Source organism: Drosophila subpulchrella, unplaced genomic scaffold, assembly GCF_014743375.2.
Source record: "Drosophila subpulchrella strain 33 F10 #4 breed RU33 unplaced genomic scaffold, RU_Dsub_v1.1 Primary Assembly Seq37, whole genome shotgun sequence".
NCBI classification, from domain to species: domain Eukaryota; kingdom Metazoa; phylum Arthropoda; class Insecta; order Diptera; family Drosophilidae; genus Drosophila; species Drosophila subpulchrella.
This window is the reverse complement of record NW_023665590.1, coordinates 1,225,766-1,250,474: the sequence shown is the minus strand read 5'-3', so window position 1 is coordinate 1,250,474 and position 24,709 is coordinate 1,225,766. Positions and strand designations below refer to the sequence as shown.

Here is a 24,709-nt window from a genome sequence, read left to right as displayed (position 1 = left end):
GAACAGCTTGAAGTCACACAGGCGAATTCGGTGATTGTCGAAATTGTCACGAAGAAGGAGTGAAATGTGAGCCGGTGCATTATCGTGATGCAAAAACCTAGAGTTGTTGTTGCCTATAATTCTGCCTTTTTAGACGAATTGCTTCCCGCAAACGACGCATAACGCTCAAAAAGTATTCCTTATTAACAGTTTGGCCGGGTGAAAGGGCTCGTGGTATACCACACCACGAAAATAGATTTTAAAAAATCCAATTCACCTTAATTCTTGCCCACAGTAGTATGTGATTCAATTGTTTAATTTTTACATAAAATTCAAAATTCTGAAATAGAAAAAAATAATTGTGAACCCCAGAGTAGAAGAGAATATAATTATAACAACGAAACTAGAATTTGTTCATATAACTTTCTCATTCATTTTCCGATCATTGCTTTGGTAGCTATAAGTTTTAGTCGTCCGATTAAAAAACAATTTTCTTTGCAATTGTAAGTTCGTAAAAAAAATCATAAGCCCAGAGTAGAAGAGAATATGATCAAAATCCACGAGACTAGCTGTTACTCGTAGAAATAAAGAGTGCGACTATAGTGTATTTGTTTTTGTAAAAATAATGAACAGCAGTTAAGGAACTAAGTACCGCCTATTGCCCGCATTTTTGAAGCTTAAGAGTTACAATTTTACATTCAGAATCTACTAGTGTCGATTGCCACATCAACTATTACGCCCACAAATCGTAAAGTTAGTGGCGCACACATCTTGGAACATTTTTTTTAGTGTAAATTTAAATTTTCTCAATGTAGTTATCCAATCCGGTTTTTTTTTTGTCTTTCGTAATAACTTCAATAGAAAGTAGACTTTTGGGCAATAGCTTTAAAATTAAGAGACTAGTTTGCGTGGAAGCGGACAGGTGGACAGACAGTGGCACAGACGGACATGGCTAGATGACTTTATGAAACTGAAATCAATGTTTTCTACAAAAAACAAGGAAGAACGCTATAGTCGAGTACCTCGACTATCAGATACCCGTTACTCAGCTAAAGGGACCTAAGGAAAATGGAGATATGTAAGCAGCAAAGCGAGATTGAAATGCGCCACCTACCGGCGGTAGACATATTTAAGCGTTGTGGGCGTTAGAGTGGGCATGGCAAAGTTTTTGGGTCAATCGATAGATATAGATGAGAACAATACATTTCAGTTAAAATTTGTAATCTAGCATAAAAACTGTAGGAGCCACAGTTTTGGGCGGTTTGTGGGCGTTAGAGTGGGCGTGGCACTCTACTGAAACAAACTTGCGCTGCGTAAGAAGCTCAGGAATCTGCACGCCAAATCTCAATAGCCTAGCTCTTATAGTTTCCGAGATCTCAGCGTTCATCCGGACGGACAGACAGACGGACAGACGGACATGGGAAGATCGACTCGGCTAGTGATCCTGATCAAGAATATATATACTTTATTGGGTCGGAAACGCTTCCTTCTGCCTGTTACATACTTTCCGACGAATCTAGTATACCCTTTTACTCTACGAGTAACGGGTATAACAATTTTAGAACGAACTTTCACTTAAAAACGATACCGGAAATCTATCTACCCTCCCTATACCACCCTCTTTTACACAAACAAAAAATTTAAAAACAACCTTTAAAAAATTGGGGTGGTCATGGAAACACTAACGTCCCAATGAACCAGGAAATTGAAATTGAAAACTTAGTAAAGGACGATAAAGTTTAAGTTTGTGCATAATGCAAAAACCATAAAATGTATTAATTTAAACAATAAAGGACATATTGTTTGGTGTTAGAAGTGAGTCAACATAGCTGAGGGAAACCTGGGTTTTACCAGCTTAATTGCTTTCATAAGTCCTGCAAAAACACAAGCAGTCACAAATGCTGACCAGGCTAGCAGCTCTTTAATGACGTCACCGTTTTCAATGGAAAACTTTAAGGCGGGCGAGGACGAGAACACTTCACACGATTCGAATGGGCACTGCACCTTATCAAAATTCTCACTGCTGACTATCAAATCATTTCTAAACAACCGAGATCTTTCGCAGATGCTTACGAAATTGCTTATTCCAGAGAACTTACGCATCGATCCACGGGGATAGTAAATGCATCACAGTCTGTATTCAGCGAGGCAACAATCGAGCCAGAACCTACTTACAAATTGGAAAATTCACCAGTAAGAAAGAAACCAGGAAATACATCGGGACACACGCAGATGAATTCTTGCTACGGCTGTGGTGTCCAACATCTTCTAAGAACTGCAATTTTAACAAGAAAGGAAGTTAGCTTCGGCAAGCCGAAGCTTATATACCCTTGCAGCTATAATTATTTAATTTAAAAACACAAAAAATGATATTCCCAATAGTATAAGATAATATGCCAAAAAACACCGAAGCTATAATTTGTTTCATATTATTTTCCTACCAATTTTGCGATCGTTCCTATGGCAGCTATATGACATAGTCGTCCGATTTTGATAAAATTTAATTCGAAATTCAGAACTAATTAAAAAATGTTATTTCCAAGCGTTGGAGGTTATATGTTGAAAAACACCGAAGCTATAATTTTTTTCATATTATATTTCCACAAATTTTACGATCGTTCCTATGGCAGCTATATGATATAGTCGTCCGATTTCGATAAAATTTAATTCAAAATTCAAAATTATTTAAAAATTGTTATTTCCAAGCTTAGGAGTTTATATGCTAAAAAACACCAAAGATATAATTTTTTTTCATTTTTTTGTCCGATTATTCCTATGGGAGCTATAAGATATAGTTGTCCGATCCGGCTGGTTCCGACTTATATACTACCTGCAAAAGATATAAGACTTTTGGGAAAGTTTCAGCCCGATAGCTTTAAAACTTAGAGACTAGTTTGCGTAGAAACGGACGGACAGACGGACAGACGGACAGACGGACATGGCTAGATCGACTCGTCTAGTAATGCTGATCAAGAATATATATACTTTATGGGGTCGGAAACGTCTCCTTCACTGCGTTGCAAACTTCTGACTGAAATCAATATACCCTCTGCAAGGGTATAAAAATGAGAAATGTTTGTTATGTGGCAAACTGGGGCTGGGGTACATACGAAAGATGTGCATATCTACTACCAACAAATCATTGACTCATAAGCAGACGAAAATGAGCAGGCGCAAGTATTGCGTCAATGTAATAAGTTGAGCACGTCAGGGAAACACGGAAAGAAAATGGTTCAAGTGTGCAGATCAATGGGAAGGAAATAGTAATGTAACTAGATACAGGGGCTCAATGTAGTATCATAAATCATATCGAATTTCGAAAGAATTTACCTCAACACACCTAATAAAAACGAACGGTAGATTTGCGAGCTACACTGGTCACGTATTCAACTGTATAGGTCGTGCAGTGGTCAGCCTGAAATATAAACACACCACCCAGAAGCTAAATCTGTATGTAATGGATGGAAACTTTAATACATTATGTGGACGAGAATGAGAATAGAAATACAAGCAACAGACTTGAGCACAGATGAGATGTTGCGGCTTTAACAATTTGCAGATGTTTTCAGTAAAACAGCGGGCATTTTTATGCTTGACAAAGTTCACCTCAAAGCAGATGCCAAGCCGATACTCACACGACCAAGAGAGGTACCCTTTGCACTGAAGGATGCTTATGCCAAGACTTTGATGTGATAGCTAAAATATCCAAGGAAAATAGAAATGCCGACAACTTATCCCGATTGCCTATCATGGAAAAAGGGAACTGCGATGAAGAGCCCGATGCGTTTAACAACTTCGTAATACGCCAAATTAGACAACTACCATTAACAATTACGCGAATAGAACAGAAGAAAAAAAAAGATGAGCATTTGGGACAAATAATAAAATAATACAGCCAAAAAGTATTTAAATCCGACTTATCATTAAAAAGTTATAAGCAAATCTTGGGAATAATCCCTTTGCATATCTCCGTCTCCCTCGCACCCACTTAAGTGAGTAATATGTCCTTTATTGGTTAAATTAATACATTTTATGGTTTTCGCATTATGCACAAACTTAAGAGTCGAAGCAAAATAAGAGATGGGGATATGAGTACTATAGACAACAAGATAACGACATCGCCACACTAAATCCACCTGGCCCAACGAAAAGGGCTTCCATTCTTTCAAACATGACAGTCAGTAACGGATGTTTAAAAGTCGATAGCTTATACTACAAAATGAGTTCCAAAGCAAACAGAACTTTTAAAAAAAAGACAGAACAAATAGTTTTTCGGCAAAGTCAATATATTTTATTCAAAATAGTCTCCTTCTGCTTTAAAACAGCGTTTTGCACGGTCCAAAAGCATGTCGAACGTGAGTTTTAGCTCGTTGCCCGGTATGGCCGCCAGTATGCCGGTGCAAGCCTTTTGAATGGCCTCTAAGTCTGCATAACGCTTTAATTTCATCGGCAAATGCATTTTTCCGAAAAGGTAGAAGACGCACGGTGTCATGTCAGGTGAATACGGGGAATGGTTGATGGCTAAAATGTGATTTTTGGTCAAATAGTCGGACACAAGCGTCGATCGATGAGACCGCGCATTATCGTGCAACAAACGCCAACTTCCATCTTCGCGATATTCGGGCCGAACACGTCGAATACGGCGCACCAAACGCTTCAAAACTCCAAGGTAGAATACCGCATTAACGTTTTGGTCGGGTGGAAAAAATTCTTTGTGGACAATACCCTTGAAATCATAAAAACAAATCAGCGTTGTCTTCACTTTTGACTTTTCCAGGCGCGATTTTTTGGGTTTCGGCTCGTCCGGCGCCTTCCATTCAGCACTCTGGCGTTTCGTTTCGGGATCATATTGAAAACACCACGTTTCGTCACCAGTCACAATCTTGTAAAGGAAGTTCGGGTCTTTTTTTGCTCTTTAATGATGTCCTTCGAATGTTGAATTCTGAGCAATTTTTGGACGTCAGTCAATTTGTGCGGAACAAACCGTGCACACACCTTTTGTAAGCCCAAATGTTCGGTCAAAATGCGATAAATCGATGTTTTGGAGATGTTCAATTCTATTTCCATGAATTTCAATGATGATTTCGGCAGATTTTTTATGAATTCACGCACATTTTCGGTGATCACGGATTTTGGTTGGCCCACATGCTCATCGTCATTTATGTCCTCACGACCACTTTGAAAACGTTGAAACCACTCGTGCACTCTGCTACGGGATAGGCAATCATCGCCATAAACTTGTTTCATCAATTGAAACGTTTCGGTAAAAGTTTTACCAATTTTAAAACAACATTTAATGTTGGCTCTTTGTTCGAAGCTCATTTTCGCACCGATGACAAAAACATACTGACACTTAAAACGCAATAACCTCACTTCCAATAGATGAAATGTCATGAAATTTTTACTGGAAGTCGATAAGCGATAGCAGATTCTAACGCACCAGTTGACATATAGATGGCGCCACTAGCGTGCGCTAGATTCAAAAAGTCCCGTTTACTTTGGAACTCGCCTTGTATAGCGTTCTCTTTTTTTTTTTATTCATCCTCCTTTACTGAGTTTTTAGTTTCAATTTCCTGGTCCATTGGGACGTTAATGTTTCCATGACCAGCCCAATTGTTTGTTGCTTTTAAATTTTTTTTAGGGAGGGGAGAGGGATTTCCGGTATCGTTTTTAAGTGAAAGTTCGTCCTAAAATTGTTTTTTGTAGAAAGCATTGATTTCAGTCGGAAGTGAAGAAGACGTTTCCGACTACATAAAGTCATCTAGCAATATCCGTCTGTCCGTTTGTGCCATTGCCTGTCCACCTGTCTCTTAATTTTAAAGCTATCAATATGAAACTTGCCCAAAAGTCTTCTTGTTTATTTCAGTTTTATTTAAGTATGAAAGACAAATCAAGCCGGATTCGACAACTATATTCAGAAAAAAATTAAGTTTATACTGAAAAAAAGTGTTCCAAAATGTAGGCGCCACTAACTATACGATTTGTGGGCGTAATAGTTGATATAGCAATCGGCACTAGTAGATTGAGTGACTTAGTTCCTTAACTGCTGTTCATTATTTTTACCCAAGTACACTGTAGTCGTACCCTTTTACTCTACGAGTAACAGCTATCAAATTCAAGTCTCGTTGTTTTTTATCATATTCACTTCTACTCTGGGCTTTATATTTTTTTTTACGATATCAGAATTTCAAAGAAAATTGTTTTTTTTATCGGACAATGAATGGGAAAGTTATATGAACAATTCTAGTTTCGTTGTTTTAATTATATTCTCTTCTACTCTGGGGTACACAATTATTTTTTTCTATTTCAGAATTTTGAATTGAATTACATACTACTGTGGGCAAAAATTAAGGGGAATTGGATTTTTTTAATTCTATTTTCGTGGTGTGGTATACTATGAACCCCTTCACCCGACCAAACTGTTAATAAGGAATACTTTTTGAGCGTTATGCGTCGTTTGCGGGAAGCAATTCGTCTAAAAAGGCAGAATTATAGGGAAGCAACAACTCTTGGTTTTTGCATCACGATAATGCACCGTCTTACAATTCACTCCTTCTTCGTGACCATTTCGCCCAAAATTCGACCCATCTCGTTCCGCAATCATCGTGTTCGCCTGTGTGACGTCTGGCTATTCCCAAAACTTTCCGGGGAACGCGTTTGGCGTCGATTGAGAAGTTTAAAAAAATCGAAGAAGGCGCTGATGGCTACACCGCGGTGTAGTTCCGGTGCACCGGAAAGAGACTATTTGGCATGTTGCGCGGATTGGGAAAAACGTTGGCATAACTATATTTTATTGGGAGGGCATTCTTTTAAAGGGGATGAAATTGATTTACAAGAATAAAGATTTTTCATTTTACAAACCAATTTTTTTTAATTTTTGCTTGGTTTTTGCATCATGATAATGTAGCGTCTTACACTGCACCCGTTTTTCGTGACCATTTCGCAAAAAATTCGACGCATATCGATCCGCAACTACCGCGTTCATCTGACTTCACACTTCGCCGTGTGACTTCTTGCTATTCCCAAGACAGTAGTAACTGTCATAGGAACTATGTGCAAATTTATATAAAAATCTTCCGAATGTACGGTGTCTGTAAGATACATAATTATGATTTTCATTGCATGATATTACTTAAGCTTTAAAACACTGATTGACCTTCATATAGAAATCCATCAACCGAAGGACTACGATAATTCGTTTGCCAACATATTTTCAGATGAAGAATATATGCGAAGTTTCATACAAGCCGTTTAAACGACTAGTGACGAGTCCGCAAATAATTTGCAATGATATCGTTTTATGGTTCAGTGTTCGGTATAGAACAGCTCCCAGCTCTCCGCTCCCAGTTGTACTATAGTAAATTTACTATAGTAACGCATATTTAATATAGCACTGCTGAGAGCAGTAGCCGTAGTCGAAGTGTAGTAGTTTTTACTATATAGTATACCGCTCCCTATAGTATTCTCTGTTAAGCATTTCAAAAATGCGTTGCTCTAGGTGTCAAAAAAATTTCTCTCGTAGTAATAGTAAAACGTATTTGTAGTTGCTGTTGCTGCTTCGAAGTAGTATTGTCGTACACAATTCCTTAATAAAAATTATGTATAAAAGAAGAGATAATTTTATATTTGAGTGCCTCGACTTATCATATACTCGTTACTCACTTTCACTCATTTACTTTTTACGTTTTATATACTTAACATTTTAACATTTCACACTTTTCACTTGTGACGTCATTGACGATGCTCTCGCTAGATAACGGGCGTAAAATCATTACTTATTGACTAACTGCCTGATTTGAACCATTTTCGGCGTGAGGGTACAAATTCACAAGCGGAATAGAAAAAAATGTATTTTAAATTTTAATCTTTGGAGTCCAAACTTTCTAGATTTAATAGTTTTTTAGATATCAGCGTTTATATGGACGATTTGTTGAGACTTGTCGGTTTGTGGTCGTGCCAACACTTGTGGGTTACTCTACACGTAGAGGGTATACATACCTTGTAACAAGTGGTAATAGTTTTTCTATAAATATAATTTGTTATTAATTTGCTCAACAGGGGATACAACTACAAAGTGGGATTACGGCAAAATATATCTTGGAAATATTGGGAAATTCGACTTCTTACTCTCAATTTTAGTCAAGATTTCTCTAACTAAGTTTTACACTTTTTTTTAGGTTCTTTGCTTATCCCCTACATACGAGTTGGCAATACAAACTGGTGAAGTAGCTGCACGTATGGGACAGTTCTGTCCGGACATAAAGCTGAGATTTGCCGTCCGAGGTGAAGAAGGTATGTATTTTCCATTAACTAAATGTATTTCTATAAACGTCTTCCTCTGTTAAAATTTTTAGTTGATCGCAGTAAGAAAATTGAAGAACACATTCTCATTGGGACGCCGGGAAAACTTCTAGACTGGGGCTTAAAATTTCGTCTTTTCGATATGAAAAAAATTACCGTTTTTGTATTAGATGAAGCAGATGTTATGATAGCCACCCAAGGTCACCATGATCAATGTATTCGAATTCACAAGTATGTATATATTTAATAAAAAATAGTGATTAAACATAACACAAATTTCAGGGTCATACGATCAACAAAGTCGAAATCTTGCATTATTTGTTTTTGGGTTTCCCTAAGGCGGTTTATATCAAAACTTTTAATATTTGGTCCCTTAATTGATTAGGCTCACTATTTCGTCCGCATCGCGAGTGAGTTTATACCATTCTGTGAAAAATCTTAGTAAATCCATGTGCAATTTGAATTTTATGTTCTGTTTTTGTTTTTGTAATTTCAATTGCTTTCCTTTGTGTGTTGTTTGTCGAACCTACTGTGGTGTTTTGTGTTGTTGTTTCTGCGTGCACATTAACTGCACTACGCTCCCGCTCCCCCACATACTTTCATTTTCTTAATTAATTCATATTCTTAATTTTGTTTTTGTGATTTCTATTTTTTTTTGTGCGTTGTCCGTCAAAGCTAAAGTGCTGTTTTGTGCTGTTGTTTTTGTACGCGCAAATCTTCAGTGCTGCCAGGTTTTCCGGAAAGGGATTATTTGGCATGATTCGAGGATTGGAAAAAACGTTGTCATAAGTATATTTTATCGGGAGGGGATTACTTTAAAGGGGATGAAAATGATTAAGAAAACTAAATAAAGATATTTTATTTTACAAACAAATTCACCTTACTTTTAGCCCACATTAGTATGTAGCCACAACAACAGCAGTGGCTGCAATATGATGTCTGAGGGAATGTGCAATACTTGTATGACTTTTGTTTCTCCGTCCGGTTGCTTATATATGCGTAGCTAGGTGTTCTACGTGTTCCGTGGAATGTATCTTTTTGTCGTAAGCTCGCTCTTATTTGATGAGAGAGATAATAATGAATAGCAGTGGTAGACCTTCACACCAAATGGCACGAAAACTTTCCGGAAAAATATAGCGTGTGATCCTGCTACTCCTCGGCAACAACAGATCAAAGTTATTGCGTTGCGCGAAAATAATACTATTAACATTACCACTTACAAAATCATAGTAACCGAAGGGGGAAGTTGAGTCCTTAATACAGGTATAGGCGTCGCTGAGGTCTACCTAGTAAAGAAGAACTTGAAAACGTTGCACACACTTTCGAAGACGGTGATAGTTGCCAATCACAATTGCGCGACAATCGCGACAATGTCTGTGAGAAATAAGAAAAAAATAGTTAACTTCGCCAGGAAAATCTGAAATCGCTTAGCAATTTAGAGATTGTCCAAAATTATTTTATTGCTAAATTAGGCAATTTTTAATTACTTGAAATGGATTCACCTAAAGTTAATGTGTTTTGCGAGCAAAAGTCTAAATTTAAGAACAAAATTCTTAATTTAAGAACGTTTCGGTTCGTTTTTACATTTTGTTCTTCATATAAGAAAATTTTTTCTTAAATTCCGAACAAACGTTATTAAATTAAGATTAACTTGTTCTTATATCAATTTCGGGAGACAGCGTGGCCTAGCCGGGCTCTAACGCAACCCGGGTTGCAACTTTGAAATATTTCGGTCGTGAGTGTGAGAATAAACGGTCGGACTTAAACAATTTTTGACTTTACATGGGTATTAATAACAATGTGTTACAGAACTGGACCTTTATTTATTTACCTCGATGGATGCTAGAAAATCGTGTTCGCTTTCAATCGAAAATTTAAAGTATGTTTGGGAGGTTAAAGTTTGAAAAAACATTTTTTTTGCTTTTTGAACCGCAATTATAATTTGTTAGTTTGTGAAAACATTTAACAAGAGACACTTTTTGTCCTTAAATTCCACACTCAAAATAATTTTAGGATTTTTTAAAGGGACTTTTAATCAAAAAAAGACAGTCATGATTATACAACTGGGGTCAACATAATAGAAGTTCCCACGCCTTTCATATTTAAAAGTTAGTTGTTGCAATCACAAGAGACTACTGAGCTTATCACTAATAGGCCTAAAATCAGAGGCTCCGATTTCGATCGTCTCTAATCACCCGGTTTAACCAACGAATCCGCTGAATAATTTTACTTGAATTTTTAATTTAGAAATTGTATTTTAACTCTTTCTTTTTGTGTAATGTTAGTGTCAATTGGTTCTGTTTAACTATAAAAAATGAGCTTCTTATAAGATTTCTTGTTTTATATGCCTTTATTGCAGGCTTATATTAAATATTAAATTTTAGCAAAAAACTCGAGTCTAATCTACAGACAAAATCGTAGGTTAACTATGACCACCTTATAGGTATTATATCCCAATTTTCACCTCGAGAAAATGTTATCCTTTGAGATGCATATTGTTTATAAAACATTTGCCACACACTTCAACTACGGGCAATGCCCTACTAGACGTTTTTTAAGTAAGTAACAACTCAAAAATTGTACTTTACGACCACATTCCAATGAGAGCTTTAGCCAGACATATGTATACAAATATTCTTTACATATATGACATACTTGCATTTTCAAATGATCAAGACGCTCACCACATTACTTATAGGGACTACAAGAATATTAACTACTTAGATATGATAAATGAAACTATGACAACAGCAGACACTTAGCTTAATGTTTTAAGTGGATATTATTCCACCCTTTTTGAAAATCATGTTCAACTTAAAACTATAAAATTCAAACCTTCGGTGGAAACCTGGTATACAAAACATATTAAAAAACTTTTGAAGTAAAAAGATAAAGCGGTGGAAAAGATACAAGCAAGCGATCTTCAAGATATCTATAAAGACTTAAGACGTAAATCAATTAAATTACGAATTTTTAGTAACCGATGTACCTAACTACTGAACTGAACTGTGATAATAAACGTGAATGCGTGGATCGCATCCATAAAGTCAAGTCAAGTGCAAATGGTCTAAATAATTTGTGTTTGTTTTATCTAACCAATCCTTCCGTACTTTCTAAACCATATTACACATATTTTCAAAACAGTTTTCACAACATCTTTTCCTGAAATGTGGACGAAAGCCAAGATTCTTCCTTTGTTTATTGTTGTTGCCAAATGTCAAGTTCAGATATATCTCAATTCTTCCGTTTGTGAGGAGTTGAATAACTCCCCACAAATAGAAACAGCAGCAGATGGCCGGCCGCTTGCCAGATACGCGGCGAATTCGCGTAGTGACGGCGCGGCGAGGAGAGCGAGAGAGTTTGGAGACCAACGAAGGAGAGCGAGAGAGTTTGGAGACCAACGAAGGAGAGCGAGAGAGTTTGGAGACCGAGGATGGAGATCGAGAGAGAGTGGAGACTTCGCGGGCAAGGCAAGAGTGCCGTGTGCAAAAGCGGGTAACGGGACTCCATCGGACTTTGGACTCTCCCGTGAACTTTGGACCGGGAGAGGAAGTGCCACATCTCGGCGGTGGAGCGGCACACAGGCGTGCCACAAGCATCACGGGAATCAGCGGGATGGCAGCAGTGGGCGGAGCATCGATTGGAAGCGGTACGGGAACGACAAGTGGGTCATCCAGGAGGCACGGACTTTGGACCCAGAGTGGAGAGATCCAGCGGGCCGTGCGCAAAAGGGAAATAACGGTTCCCGGAGGCCCTATATAAGGCCGCAGAGCGCTGGCAGTTGCATCAGTCGATCACAAGGAGTCAAACCGTCAAGATCAGTCAGATACCAAAGTGAACAATCAAACAACCCGATAATCTACAAGGGAGCAACAGCAAGTCGAGTCGCCAGGGAAACAACGCCGTGGGAGCCTACAAGGAGCAAGATTGCTACGTCGAGACGTTCGGGATTGGGATACCAGGAATCTCCGAATTGAGACGCAGGTAGCTGAGATCCAGAGGGCGTCACACGGCTAGGTCAAGGCGGTCGTTTAACTTTATCCACAAAGTCCTGGCGTTACGCCTGGAGAGAGTATAACCAGCCAGAAGGGAGAGCGGTCGATCGGTACGGTCTCGAGTGGAATTGTCCAGGAGAGCCCTACAGATTGGACTTGCGAGGTCCCGGAGCGACGTGCCCGAACCCCGAATATAACAAGCCAGAAGGGAGAGCGGTCGATCGGTACGGTCTCGAGTGGAATTGTCCAGGAGAGCCCTACAGATTCGACTTGCGAGGTCCCGGAGCGGCGTGCCCGAACCCCGAGTACCAAAAGCCACGCGGAAACGTCCAGGACCAAAAGCAAAGGGTGAGGCTAGGGTGGAACGTTCGTTTACACTAGGCGTGGAAGCGAAGTAAAGCGCGAGGCAGCTTCCTGGCGTTACCGCCTTGACTGTCCGCGCGGGCTGAGCAGAAACCCCAGTGGGACCATCCGGGACAGAGCAAGGGACAGGCGGCGGTGTGTCGAAAGGAGCGATCCTGGAGAGCGCAGCTTCTGTTCACCCTAGTCTGAGAACGGTGACGCTTCCCTAAGCCCGTACGGCTGACCCCCTCGCGAGTCCGAGTCGTTACCAGCAGTCACCAAGTCACGCGTGCGAAGCGATCAGCGAGCGAGCGTCTTCAGGGAGCAGCGAGCGTCTTCAGGGAGCTGCGAGTATCTTCAGGGAGCTGCGAGGATCTTCAGGGAGCTGCGAGTATCTTCAGAGAGCTACAGGACTGGAGCACCGAGTCTTCAAAGGCGAGAGGTCGTCAAGTCAATCAGGACCATCGGACGTACCGAGGGTCACAAGCAACGAGTCAAGGCCAACCAAGCGACTAAGACACTTGTAATAATATACCCACAATAAACCCAATACGAACCCGTGAATTCTGTGCTTTCTCACTGAGCTACTGGGCGGTCACGTTAATATAAATTTGGTGGGACGAACACACAATAACTGAGCTAGCCGCACGAATCTCGTAGCGAGCAGACCATAAAAATCAGTTCGTTACACGTTTTTTGGAAAAGCGTTCGAGACTTTTATAGCCTTTCAAATAAAAGACTTTTTTGACTTGATATAGAGAAAGAGAAGTTGCACGACTGCTATACTAAATGTTGGAGAAGACATCAGAGTACAGCCTATCGACAGCAAGGTAACATTTTTAACTCTTTTAGATCAAAGTAAGGCTTTTGATGTTGCCAACCCTCTAATTCTTTTCATTCTTAGGACCTCTGCTTTCTTCAGTGTATTTAAATGACCTCCCAAATGTTTTGTCTAAATGTAATATAAATGTGTTAAAAATTAATGAGTGTTTTGTTGACTGTAATGAAGAGCTATGTAAAATTAGTATCTGGGCAACGGAAAATGCTTTTTGTACAAACCCATCAAAATAAAAAATGCATTGTTATATATAAAAATCCAATCGAAGCCTTCTTTCACAACAATCGGAAATTGCATGAAACCAAAGTAGAATATTGTTTCCAAGCAAATAATTTGGTCGTAATACAAGGTGAGTTCCAAAGTAAAAAAAAAAAGACAGAACAAATATATTTTTTGGCAAAATCAATTTATTTTATTCAAAATAGTCTCCTTCTGCTTTAAAACAGCGTTTTGCACGGTCCAAAAGCATGTCGAACGTGAGTTTTAGCTCGTTGCCCGGTATGGCCGCCAGTATGCCGGTGCAAGCCTTTTGAATGGCCTTTACGTCTGCAAAACGCTTTCCTTTCATCGGCAAATGCATTTTTCCGAAAAGGTAGAAGTCGCACGGTGCCATATCAGGTGAATACGGGGAGTGGTTGATAGTTAAAATGTGATTTGTGGTCAAATAGTCGGGCACAAGCGTCGATCGATGAGACGGGGCATTATCGAGCAACAAACGTCAACTTCCATCTTCGCGATATTCGGGCCGAACACGTCGAATACGGCGCACCAAACGCTTCAAAACTCCAAGGTAGAATACCGCATTAACGTTTTGGCCGGGTGGAACAAATTCTTTGTGGACAATACCCTTGGAATCATAAAAACAAATCAGCATTGTCTTCACTTTTGACTTCTCCAGGCGCGATTTTTTGGGATTCGGCTCGTCCGGCGCCTTCCATTCAGCATTCTGGCGTTTCGTTTCGGGATCATATTGAAAACACCACGTTTCGTCACCAGTCACAATCTTGTAAAGGAGGAAGTTCGGGTCTTTTTTTGCCTCTTTAATGATGTCCTTCGAATGTTGAATTCTGAGCAATTTTCGGACGGCAGTCAATTTGTGCGGAACAAACCGTGCACACACCTTTTGTAAACCCAAATGTTCGGTCAAAATGGGATAAATCGATGTTTTGGAGATGTTCAATTCTATTTCCATGAATTTCAATGATGATTTCGGCAGATTTTTTATGAATTCACGCACATTTTCGGTGATCACGGATTTTGGTTGGCCCACATGTTCATCGTCATTTATGTCCTCACGACCACTTTGAAAACGTTGAAACCACTCGTGCACTCTGCTACGGGATAGGCAATCATCGCCATAAACTTGTTTCATTAATTGAAACGTTTCGGTAAAAGTTTTACCAATTTTAAAACAACATTTAATGTTGGCTCTTTGTTCGAAGCTCATTTTCGCACCGATGACAAAAACATACTGACACTTAAAACGCAATAACCTCACTTCCAATAGATGAAATGTCATGAAATTTTTACTGGAAGTCGATAAGCGATAGCAGATTCTAACGCACCAGTTGACATATAGATGGCGGCACTAGAGGGCGCTAGATTTAAAAAGTCCTGTTTACTTTGGAACTCACCTTGTATTTAACAAAACAGTGTCGTGGAGCAACCACATTTCGAAGGCGACGGGCAAGACCTTTGCTCCTTTGCGGTAGCTTTCTTTTTCAAAATGAATATATACATACAAGCAGCAAATAGAGCGATGCGTGGCATATTCGCGTAACAAACTTGTTTTTCATTCGAAGCTAAGGAATCAAAATCTGTTCACATGGACGGACAGACAAACTGTCAGAAAGACATGGCAAGACCGACTCGGCTACTGGCCTGATCAAGAATATATATACTTTGTTTGGTCGAAAACACTTATTCTACCTGTTACATACTTTTTCTCGAATACAATATACCCTTTTACTCGAAGAGTAACGGGTTAACAGTTTTTTTAATCCTCTTAATTTTGGTCGGTTATAGAGCAAACCAAAGTTAGAAACGAAATGAAAAAATGGACTGTAAAGTCTAAAAATAAGTAATCAGTATTTGTCCTCTCCCTTAATTTTAAACTATATGACACTAAAAACAGCTAACGTCTTTAATATAAACTTAATGTTTTTTGACAATAATTATTTAAAATGCTTTGCGTTTCTTTCATATGCGGGAATAGGTATAAATACTGTATACTATAAAACGAGTCTAAACTTAATCGGTTATCGTGCTTTTTAACTGCGCCTTTTAAAAAAAATAATTATTGAAAAATAACAAAAGTAAGTTAAGTTCTCTAGCCGGTGTAAGCTAAAAGAATATAAAATGCCAGCAACTGGACATTATCTTGTGCTTATCTAGCATCACATTTTTCTAAATCTGTGCCAGGAATGACTGTTTGAAAGGCTTTAATTAGTTAAAATCTAAACTTATTGCCAAATTAAACTTGAAAAATTGCATAAGCATCACAACGCGGAGCGGGTTTTAATCGAATCTGATCTCTTTATTCGATTCTCTTTTTTTCTCAAATCCTCTCGTGGATCCGCGTTTGAAGGATTTTTTCAAACAAACATTAATTTTCAGATCTTTTCTATGGTAGCTATATAATATAAAAGTCTGATTTTTATTAAATTTAAGACGTAATTCTGAAATATTAACAAGAGAGAACAACTATAGTCGATGCCATGCCAATGATATTTCGTTTTCGGCAAACATATACGGTAGTAATTTGAAATTGAGCATTATCTAATTATTTCTGTAATTAGTTTTTAGTTTTTTTAAAATCGGAAAGCTTTGCACATACAACGCTCCCACGGGGATGACCTGCAAGGGTATAGAAACTTAGGCGTGCCAAATTTGGCTTCCTTTCTTGGTTGAAACTCACTTTTTTAAAAATTATTATTTTATAATTAATTATTAAAAAAGTTTATTATTATATTATACTATAAAAGTTTAAAAGCAGAAAGCTGCTGACATCTGTTGATCATAATCCTGTAAAAGTTCGGTGGAATTCCATCGGAATTAAATACTACCGGTCTTGGGGTAGGTCAATATTGTTTTCACTTTTAAAAGTTGTAGGGTGAGGTGACGAACTAATAAATACACACTAAAACTCTATGCAGATGTGAAATTTTTTTTCTTCAAGTTTGAAAATGTGCAATAATTTAGAACAAGTTTAACTGTGCACTTAAAAAATGTCAGTTATTGGTTTTAATTGAAGAAATTAAGTTGTTCAATTTCTAGTTCACAAAAATCAATATAAAATAATTGTTTCTTTAGTTGTCGGCTGTAGAAAAGAAACAATAAATGTTATTATGTCAGCAAATACCCAAAAAATTAAATCTTCATACCCTACAATGTTTATCAAGATAATCTATAAGGTACTATTAAAAATATGATGATGCCACTTTCATAAGGCGGAAAAGAAAAAAACAAAAAGTACATAGAACTGTTGCTAAAGGTTCTATTGATACTCGAATATATTTATCTGGCGCTGGCACTGCTGATATAAATTGAATAGGTTTTTAAAATTTTTGCTCCACATTTTTAGTCAAAATTATCTAACGAGCGAGTTACGCAGACTCTTAATAATACTATTGTAAATACATTGCCAGCACTATAAGAGAAAACGACTAGAATTATTTGGAGTATTTGACGAGTTTGTCACCTTATCCTACACTCCCCCAATGTTCGGGTATAATGTAAAATATTATATGGCAATAGAATTGTCGATAGATATGGTTACCCCTAGCGGTTTAAAGTCCACCAAATTGAGCCACCCTATCGTCCATATGCACTTGCTAAATAAATAGAAGGCCGGCTAGTTAATATGTGAACACAAAGGCTTTTCCTTGAATATGGTTTAAATTCAGGCGGTGTTAGTTTTCAGGAGGATCTTTAATTGCTTAGGGATTGTATTTATCTTTATCTTGCAAAGGTTACCTTTTGAGTAAAAAATTTAACCTTATTCTTCCTTTTCTCGTGCATCCCATGCTCATGTTCAAATTGGCAGCATCACTTTTTGTGTCGGTTTGTGAGAATTGGCTCAAGAGTTCAAATACAACTAATTGTTTACAAGAGGCAAGTGGGTTTTGACACAACATTCCGCCTATCTTGAAAGTACGCGATTGACTTTCTAGAGTTTAATAGTAATACTAATACGCAGTGCGTATGTTGGCGACCAATGCGGCCAATTAGCCACCGTTGTGGAGGAAGGTTAGCCTCATGGACTATGAATATGTTGTAGTCACCTAGGTTTGGTGTTGTCTTCGTCCATTTTGAGCGGGTTTGTAGCTCATTAATATATTCGGATCTCCGACGACTCAATATGCGCTGCCTAATAGCGGTGACCCTTTGCCACCGATCCAGCCTGTCGTGATAGTCGTTGGCCATTGGAGGTTCCGGTAATGCGTCACCCAACTGGAAAAGGTCCAGGACGATAGTGGAGGCATCGACGTCTGCAGTTGTATTAGACAGCTCTTCAAGGGTGAGCCTTTTAATACTGCCGTGCTGTCTGACAAGATGCGTCGAAGACTACTCTCACTTTTGCTGATGTGCTGCTGGGCTTGAGCACGCAATGGTGCTGAATGTAGAAATGGGTTCCGAAAATGGGTTGGAAAAAGGGTTCCGTTCCTATTTTTAATTTAATTTAATTTTTCATCAGCTCAAAATCGCTTTGTCTTGGCTTTGGTGGTAGCTATATGATGTTTGATCTGTGTTTGTGTTTTACACGAATGCTACGAATCTCCGTTGTGCGCTTGTTTTAAGGCAATTGCAACTCTTCCGAAATGAAGTTCATCTGGGAACATGAATTGGGCTCGCCCTACCTTGTAGCATCCAGCTGCATCCTTCACCAGTACCAATGCCGTGACGAGTAAGACAGTCCGAACGAGTATCAGTGCGAGTGTGAGTGTTGAGTTGTAGAAGGCTGCGCAACTGTTGCCCGTTGGTGGTGCTTTTTGCGTCTGGTCCAAGGTGGTCCTGAATAGAGACTTTGGTGTGGATAAAAAGCTCCTCTATTTCGCGACGGGAGTCACGCTGCGATTCTGCCATGATCTATCATCTGTTTTTTTTATGTATAGCGCGTGTATAAAGTCCAGAATCGACAAACGACATGTCAAATCCAACTGAGATAGGTTGATACTGGGATTCACTAACTGGCTTATTCTAGAAAGGTTCCTGTGGTCATCCACACGCTGCGCTTCAAGTTGCTCGATGGTAGGCATGTTGCAAGTGCCACGTTCCAGTTATGTTTAGGTGCTGTATATGGGTTGATCTGGCAAAACTGTGGACAGCATGCATAGATACACGTGTGAGAGTGCGAGAGAGACGACTATATGTAGTCGAAAGTTTTGGTTCGCAGGCCTGTGATGCGGTTGGTAGATAAGGGCTGCGAACATGCGATGTGAAGATCGAGGTTATGTCCGATATTGGTGAATGCTGAGTCCGCCTAGAACGATGTATCGTTGGGAGACGAATCTTGATACCAACTACGACCTGGTAGTTCTGGAGGACTGATGTCGACGTCAACGACTATAATATGGCGGAGTTGGAAGATGATATGTCAACTCTTCTACCATTTTTGTACGTCGAATTTTTTTGTATATTATTATGCATTTTTTAAACAGTTTTGTGAAAAGTAGTTATGAAACCGACCGTAAAACCGTCTGTCCTGACCGTGGTACCAGCTTGCTTGATTTAGAAAATACCACATTTATGTAATTATTTATAGAACTGTACAGTGTACAGTGTACATAGAGCGCTAGTATAATAGTTAAAATAGTTGAAAATTATTGAGAAATTAATGAAAACATGCCGCCTTTGTCAAATGGTGGCACCACTGTCGTGTTGTGGCAGAGTTATCTCAGAAGTACAAATTATATAACTTTAAGGTTAAAGTAAATAATGTTATTAAAAATATTATTCTTTGCTGGATTTGGGGGGTTAACTATTTAAAGCAGCAGTACAATATGTGATTTTCTTGCGTTTTCACTGAAGTATTTACCCGGGGCGACCGCGTTCTAGTGGCGACTGCTGGGAAGGACTTAAAAGAAACGAATTACCTGCCCATGGACCTCAGAAATGACAAGTGCGACTCTTAACCAATAGGACTTAAAAATTATCCAACTGCTAGTAACCGCAGTCTTGTACTGCCAGCTGGAACAATTGCGAGAAAGAAAATTTTGTGATGCGCCTATTAATCCAGTCGGTAGTTGTACTGAAAACTTTTTTGCTGGAAAGAAACTGACTGGAACTCCTATTAATATCGAAAGGGACAAGAAACACAGCAAAAACATAAACTGGCCCTGCTGTAAATAAAAGAAGAGTTGACATCCGCTTCACCAATAAGGTATTCATGAAAAATTACTCAATGTGAGTAGGCGGGAGTGGATAAGTTTCAACGTGGAACAACAGCTTGCTTGCAAGGGCGAGCCAACACTAGTCGACTTCAAATAATAAGCGTATAGACACTCCATTCTTTAAGCTAATAAATTAATTTCAATTTTATCTCCTCTAAAAAACGTTCGTGGAACAAAACATTTAGAAATATGAAAATTATTTTCCAAATAAGTTATAGTATAGTTCCCTTTATCGTGGGAACCAGCAGTAAGGACGGCACTAGAGGGAAAGCTCAAAATGTAAACAAATAATTGAATTGTGCGAGGACAATAGCTTCACAGCGGTAAATGGCAAAACGAAAAGGGACCCCAGTGGAAATATTACCTCAGTTAGAGGCCTACGATCGACTATTGCCTTATTAACGGCTTGTGTCGCAATCATATTAAAGATGTCCAGATAGACCATGAAATTTTCTCAGATGACTTTAGTCTCGAATTGCGCACTGAATATATTTCGATAGACGATTAAACGGTTTCAAATCACTCCTGCAGGAAAAATGGCAGATTGTGCAGCATTTTCGCTAAGTCATTCACAGTAAACGAATACCTAGATAGCAGCATGACAGCTCAAAAAGGCATAAAGAGCAAAATAAATGCTTTCAAGTTTTTTTTTTGTAAAACTCCGTCGAATTGTGACAGATCCCTGTCCATGTAGGACATAAATGAGCAGCACACTTATGCTAAAGTAGTTTTGGACCATCCAAACGAGGTGCGGTGGTGAAGCCGTTTTTTATATCCAGCGTTACAATCGGTCAATTTTCTTTGGAGCCGCCTTTTCACCTGGTGCCAACTACCGCACACCTTCGATAGTCTTCAACAGTCTATCTGGCCTTTTTTGAATCCGAATAGTGCTTTAAAAACGTCACCCGTCGCCTGGCTTTGGGAAAAAGGAAAAAGGGACAAGGCGCTGAGACTTCCATCTGTTAGGGAATATTCGTCAAAGCCAGTTTATGTGCTTTGTTTAGAACGCGGTCCGGGCCTGAAGCTTTCCTAATCTTCACCTTTTTGACTGCAGCCAGAATTTCCGTCACCAGTCACCTCCTCAAAGTCTTTTAAGGAGTTGTAATTCACTATTTGCTGTTGGTCATAAATCCTGGGAAACAAGCAATTTATGACCTCCTTAGTTTCTTCAGGGCTATAAGGACCCTTGACTTGTTGTTGGTGAGCTGCTTGACGACTGCTGGGGTAGTGGCCCGCTGAATCACAGAGCTCCAAGTCGCTTTGCTTTGACGCACTCGCTCAAAGCAGCTACTATTATGCAATTCCACCAGTAAACACGGACCCGAAGGCGGCTATGTCCCCGCCGAATAGGAACGCTGTTGTTGCTGCCTCTTGGATGTGCCGTATTAAAGGTAATCCCCAAGTTTTAAACTAATAAACAAAAGCGAACCCTTTGCAGTAAATTAATCAAACCAATAATAAAAACAAATTCTCACAAAAAAATTAGGATCAACTGGAAGCAAAACCGGCTTGAATTTAAAAATCTTTAAATTAAAATGACTTTCGCCAATATTTCGAGATCGCTTGCTAACCATAATTTAAATCATACGCGACCCCAAAGTGCACTAAACTTCGAATTAGTTTATTTTCTTATTTCTTTATTTCTTATTTTCCACGGAACGAACTGCAAGAGTATAGAAACTTCGGCTTGCCGAAGATAGCTTCCTTTTTTTATTGAGAAATTGTCAAGAGACTGTTGAGACCCTAAAGAAATTAATTTCATTTAAAAGTGCAGATTCCAGATTTGGACACTTAAGCACTTAAAACTTTCAGAAACTATTTATTATTTCATATATTTATTATATACTATTATACATGCAACATATTTTTATGTTTCAGAATGTTGAGGCCTGAGTGCCAAATGTTATTTTTCTCCGCAACTTATGACAAAGAAGTTATGGACTTTGCTCGACTAATTGTTGCAGATCCTACTATTATAAGGTAAGAATATATTTACTACTTGCTATACAATTCAAAGATCACCGGCACCCAGAAAAAAAAAAAACAATTAATTGGTAGATAATTTCGTACTTTATTCTGAATTTGTAAAGATGTTAACCCCAAAATACGATTTGTTGCCTTTTATTTGTCCAAGTGATTGATCTTAAAAACTTAAATCGAAATTACTACATTTAATTTCCATTTTTTGCGTTGCGACTTCTTCGGATAATGGTAGTCCCTGGTAGAGTTGGACCCCTAGTTCACAAAAAAGAAATCAACAAATTATTTTTGCAATACGTTTTTATACCATTGCATTTATTGTTTGCATATTGCTTGCATCGCAGTAAAAGAGAAGTTTTCGACCCCATAAAGTATATATATTCTTGATCAGCATCACTAGACGAGCCATGATGACGATATCGCCATGTCCGTCCGTCTGTTTCTCTGTCCGATTCCACGCAAACTAGTCTCTCTCTTAAAGCTATCGGGATGAAACCTTCCCAAAAGTCTTATTTCTATTGCACTTAGTATATGAGTTGGAACAAGCCGGATCGGACAACAAATACAAACATCGGATTATAAAGCAGCGCTGTTAGAAGCTTTCATTAAGGGGTCGGCTGTTACACCTTTATCATGTAGGAGTGATTCTTGTGGGACGTATCGACATTTTCTTTATGGTCTCAAAACGAGTTCATATTTTTATAACGATATTATACCATTTAAATAGGGTTTAATACAAAACTAATCCATTTGACAGAAGCAAGGAAATGCCGATGCCTTTTTTAAATTTATATTACATGGTGTAAAAAAAATTGGTTAATTTTTATTTATGCCAACCTTTCAGATTAAAAAAATTCCATAACAGATTACAAGAAACTTAAAGTCCAAACTTAAAAAAAAATTTCAAACGCGGTTATTTTGCAAATCGGCATTTTCAATATTTATAAAAAATTAGTATATTGTTCTATACGTAATCCGTGTTAAAATTATTTATTAATTAAAACAGTTTAAAAATCGAAGCAGTCTTTTCTTGTTATTATTTTTAATTGTGTTGTAGCACACTGTTTTCGACCGTTCTACGTGCAGCTTAAACGATGCGACTAGCTCAAAGATATTGTAGGTTCGTCCCACAAAATTTATTTTGCGTAGCAGCAGTATCTTTGGTGCACGTATATTTATATATATATATATCCAATTCGTGCAGTATCCTACAATTTTATAGAATGCAATACACTTTTCAGCGGCGAGGATCAGCCTTCTAGTTGTATGAACACTGTCACTTAAATTAGTTCTATGTGCTATTACGAACTGATCTTATTGGTCTGCTCGCTACGAGATTCGTGCGACTAGCTCAGTAAATTGTGTGTTCGTCGCACTAAATTTATATGACGTGACTGCATAGTAGATCAGTGAGAAAGCACAGAATTCAAGGATTTCAGTGGGTTTATTTCGGTGGTCTGATTATAGGTGGTTGGGTCGTGGCTCGAATGGCCCTGATGTGGGTATGCGTTGACTATGGTAGCTACAGATGCACCCGTCGTCTCTGCCTTCCGATGAGTTGACTGGCCTGAGATGCTCCAGGTCCCGTTGCCTTTGCTCGCTCGCTGATTTGATCCGAAGAGAGAGCAAAGTGACCGACCGTGCGGGCTTAGGGAAGCGCCACTGTTCTCGGACTCGGGTGAACATGTGCCGCGCTCTCCAGGGCTGCGCCTTCCGAAACAACTTTCGCCTGTTAGCCTGCTTCGCTAAGTTCGCGCTGAAAGTCAAGGCGTACGCCAGGAAGCTGCCTAGCAGTTCACATCGTTTTACGCCTAGTGTAAACGAACCTTTCACCCTAGCCTCACCCTATTGCTCGTTGTCCGTGTCGTTTCTGCGTAGCCCGGTGGATGTTTTGTAACTGCCGGGGTATGTATGACGGCGACGTTTACTGCTGACGATGTCCTGCGCTGGACACCTGGTTGTGCTTGCCGTATGGCGGGATGTAACGTGGTCCTAGCTTTCGGGGTCTCGGGCTATTGCCGTTTCTGGACTTCAACGGTAAAACCACTAAGTTTTCCAAGACAACGTCTCTTGAAACCACAATCAGTCGACCGCTCGCCCCTATTGCTCACCAGGACAATGCTTCTTGAAACCAACTGATCGTTTAACCGCTCCTCCTTCCTGGCTAACCGCGACCTTCTCAACTTCCACTCGACGAACTGGGCCCGCGCCGGGATCCGCCAAAGTTGAGCTTGGGCAAGGCAACTGGGTTTATATACTTTCCCTCGAGCTTACGGTTCTTCGTAGCAGGACTCGATTGCTCAACTCTGACGGACCCGCCAGGCGATATCCCAGGGCTTGGTCGTGACAAGAGTAGAAAACAAAGCCATGACTCAGCCGTGTGATGCCCTCAGGAGTTCAGCTACCTGTGTCTTGATTCGAAGATTCCTAATTTCCTAATCCCGAACGTCTCGACGATTTTATCATGCTCCTTGTTGGTTTTTCACGGCTCAGCTTCCGACGACTTGACTTGTTATCGTTTACTTGATATATATTTGAACAAAAATTAAAGAAATACCAAATATACCAAATTATTCAAAAGTAGCCTAAGAAATAAAAAGTAAATAAAATGTGAATTATTTAAAGTAATTTAAAATTTTTAGAAATAAACCTACTATGGTTAAGGGGTAAGGAAAAATAAGTTTGCCTTCCGTATTGGACGAATACAACTCAAGTCGACTCGCCTAAATTTTATTTTCGTTTGAAAGGCTCGGATACAAAGCAACGGTCTTCACGTGGTGCGTACTGTAACAAACTGATTTTATTGGTCTGCTCTCAACGAGATTCGTGCAACTAGCTCAGTAGATTGTGTGATCGTCCCCCGTAGATCAGTGAGAAAGCAC

General features: G+C 39.1%; 1 protein-coding gene across 7 annotated transcripts in view; it reads left to right on the top strand.

Moving 5' to 3' along the window:
• The window catches only part of LOC119561792 (DEAD-box helicase Dbp80), a 140,464-nt gene that overhangs the window by 50,234 nt on the left and 65,521 nt on the right, over nt 1-24,709 (top strand). For 6 of the 7 annotated variants that reach the window (XM_037875272.1, XM_037875271.1, XM_037875276.1 and 3 more), the window contains 3 exons: nt 8,157-8,271; nt 8,334-8,511; nt 21,726-21,827. In XM_037875272.1, coding sequence (XP_037731200.1) covers nt 8,157-8,271; nt 8,334-8,511; nt 21,726-21,827 — 395 coding nt within the window. Of the gene's footprint in view, nt 1-8,156; nt 8,272-8,333; nt 8,512-8,562; nt 8,690-21,725; nt 21,828-24,709 lie in introns of those variants that run through there. The other variant, XM_037875277.1, reaches the window with a different exon arrangement.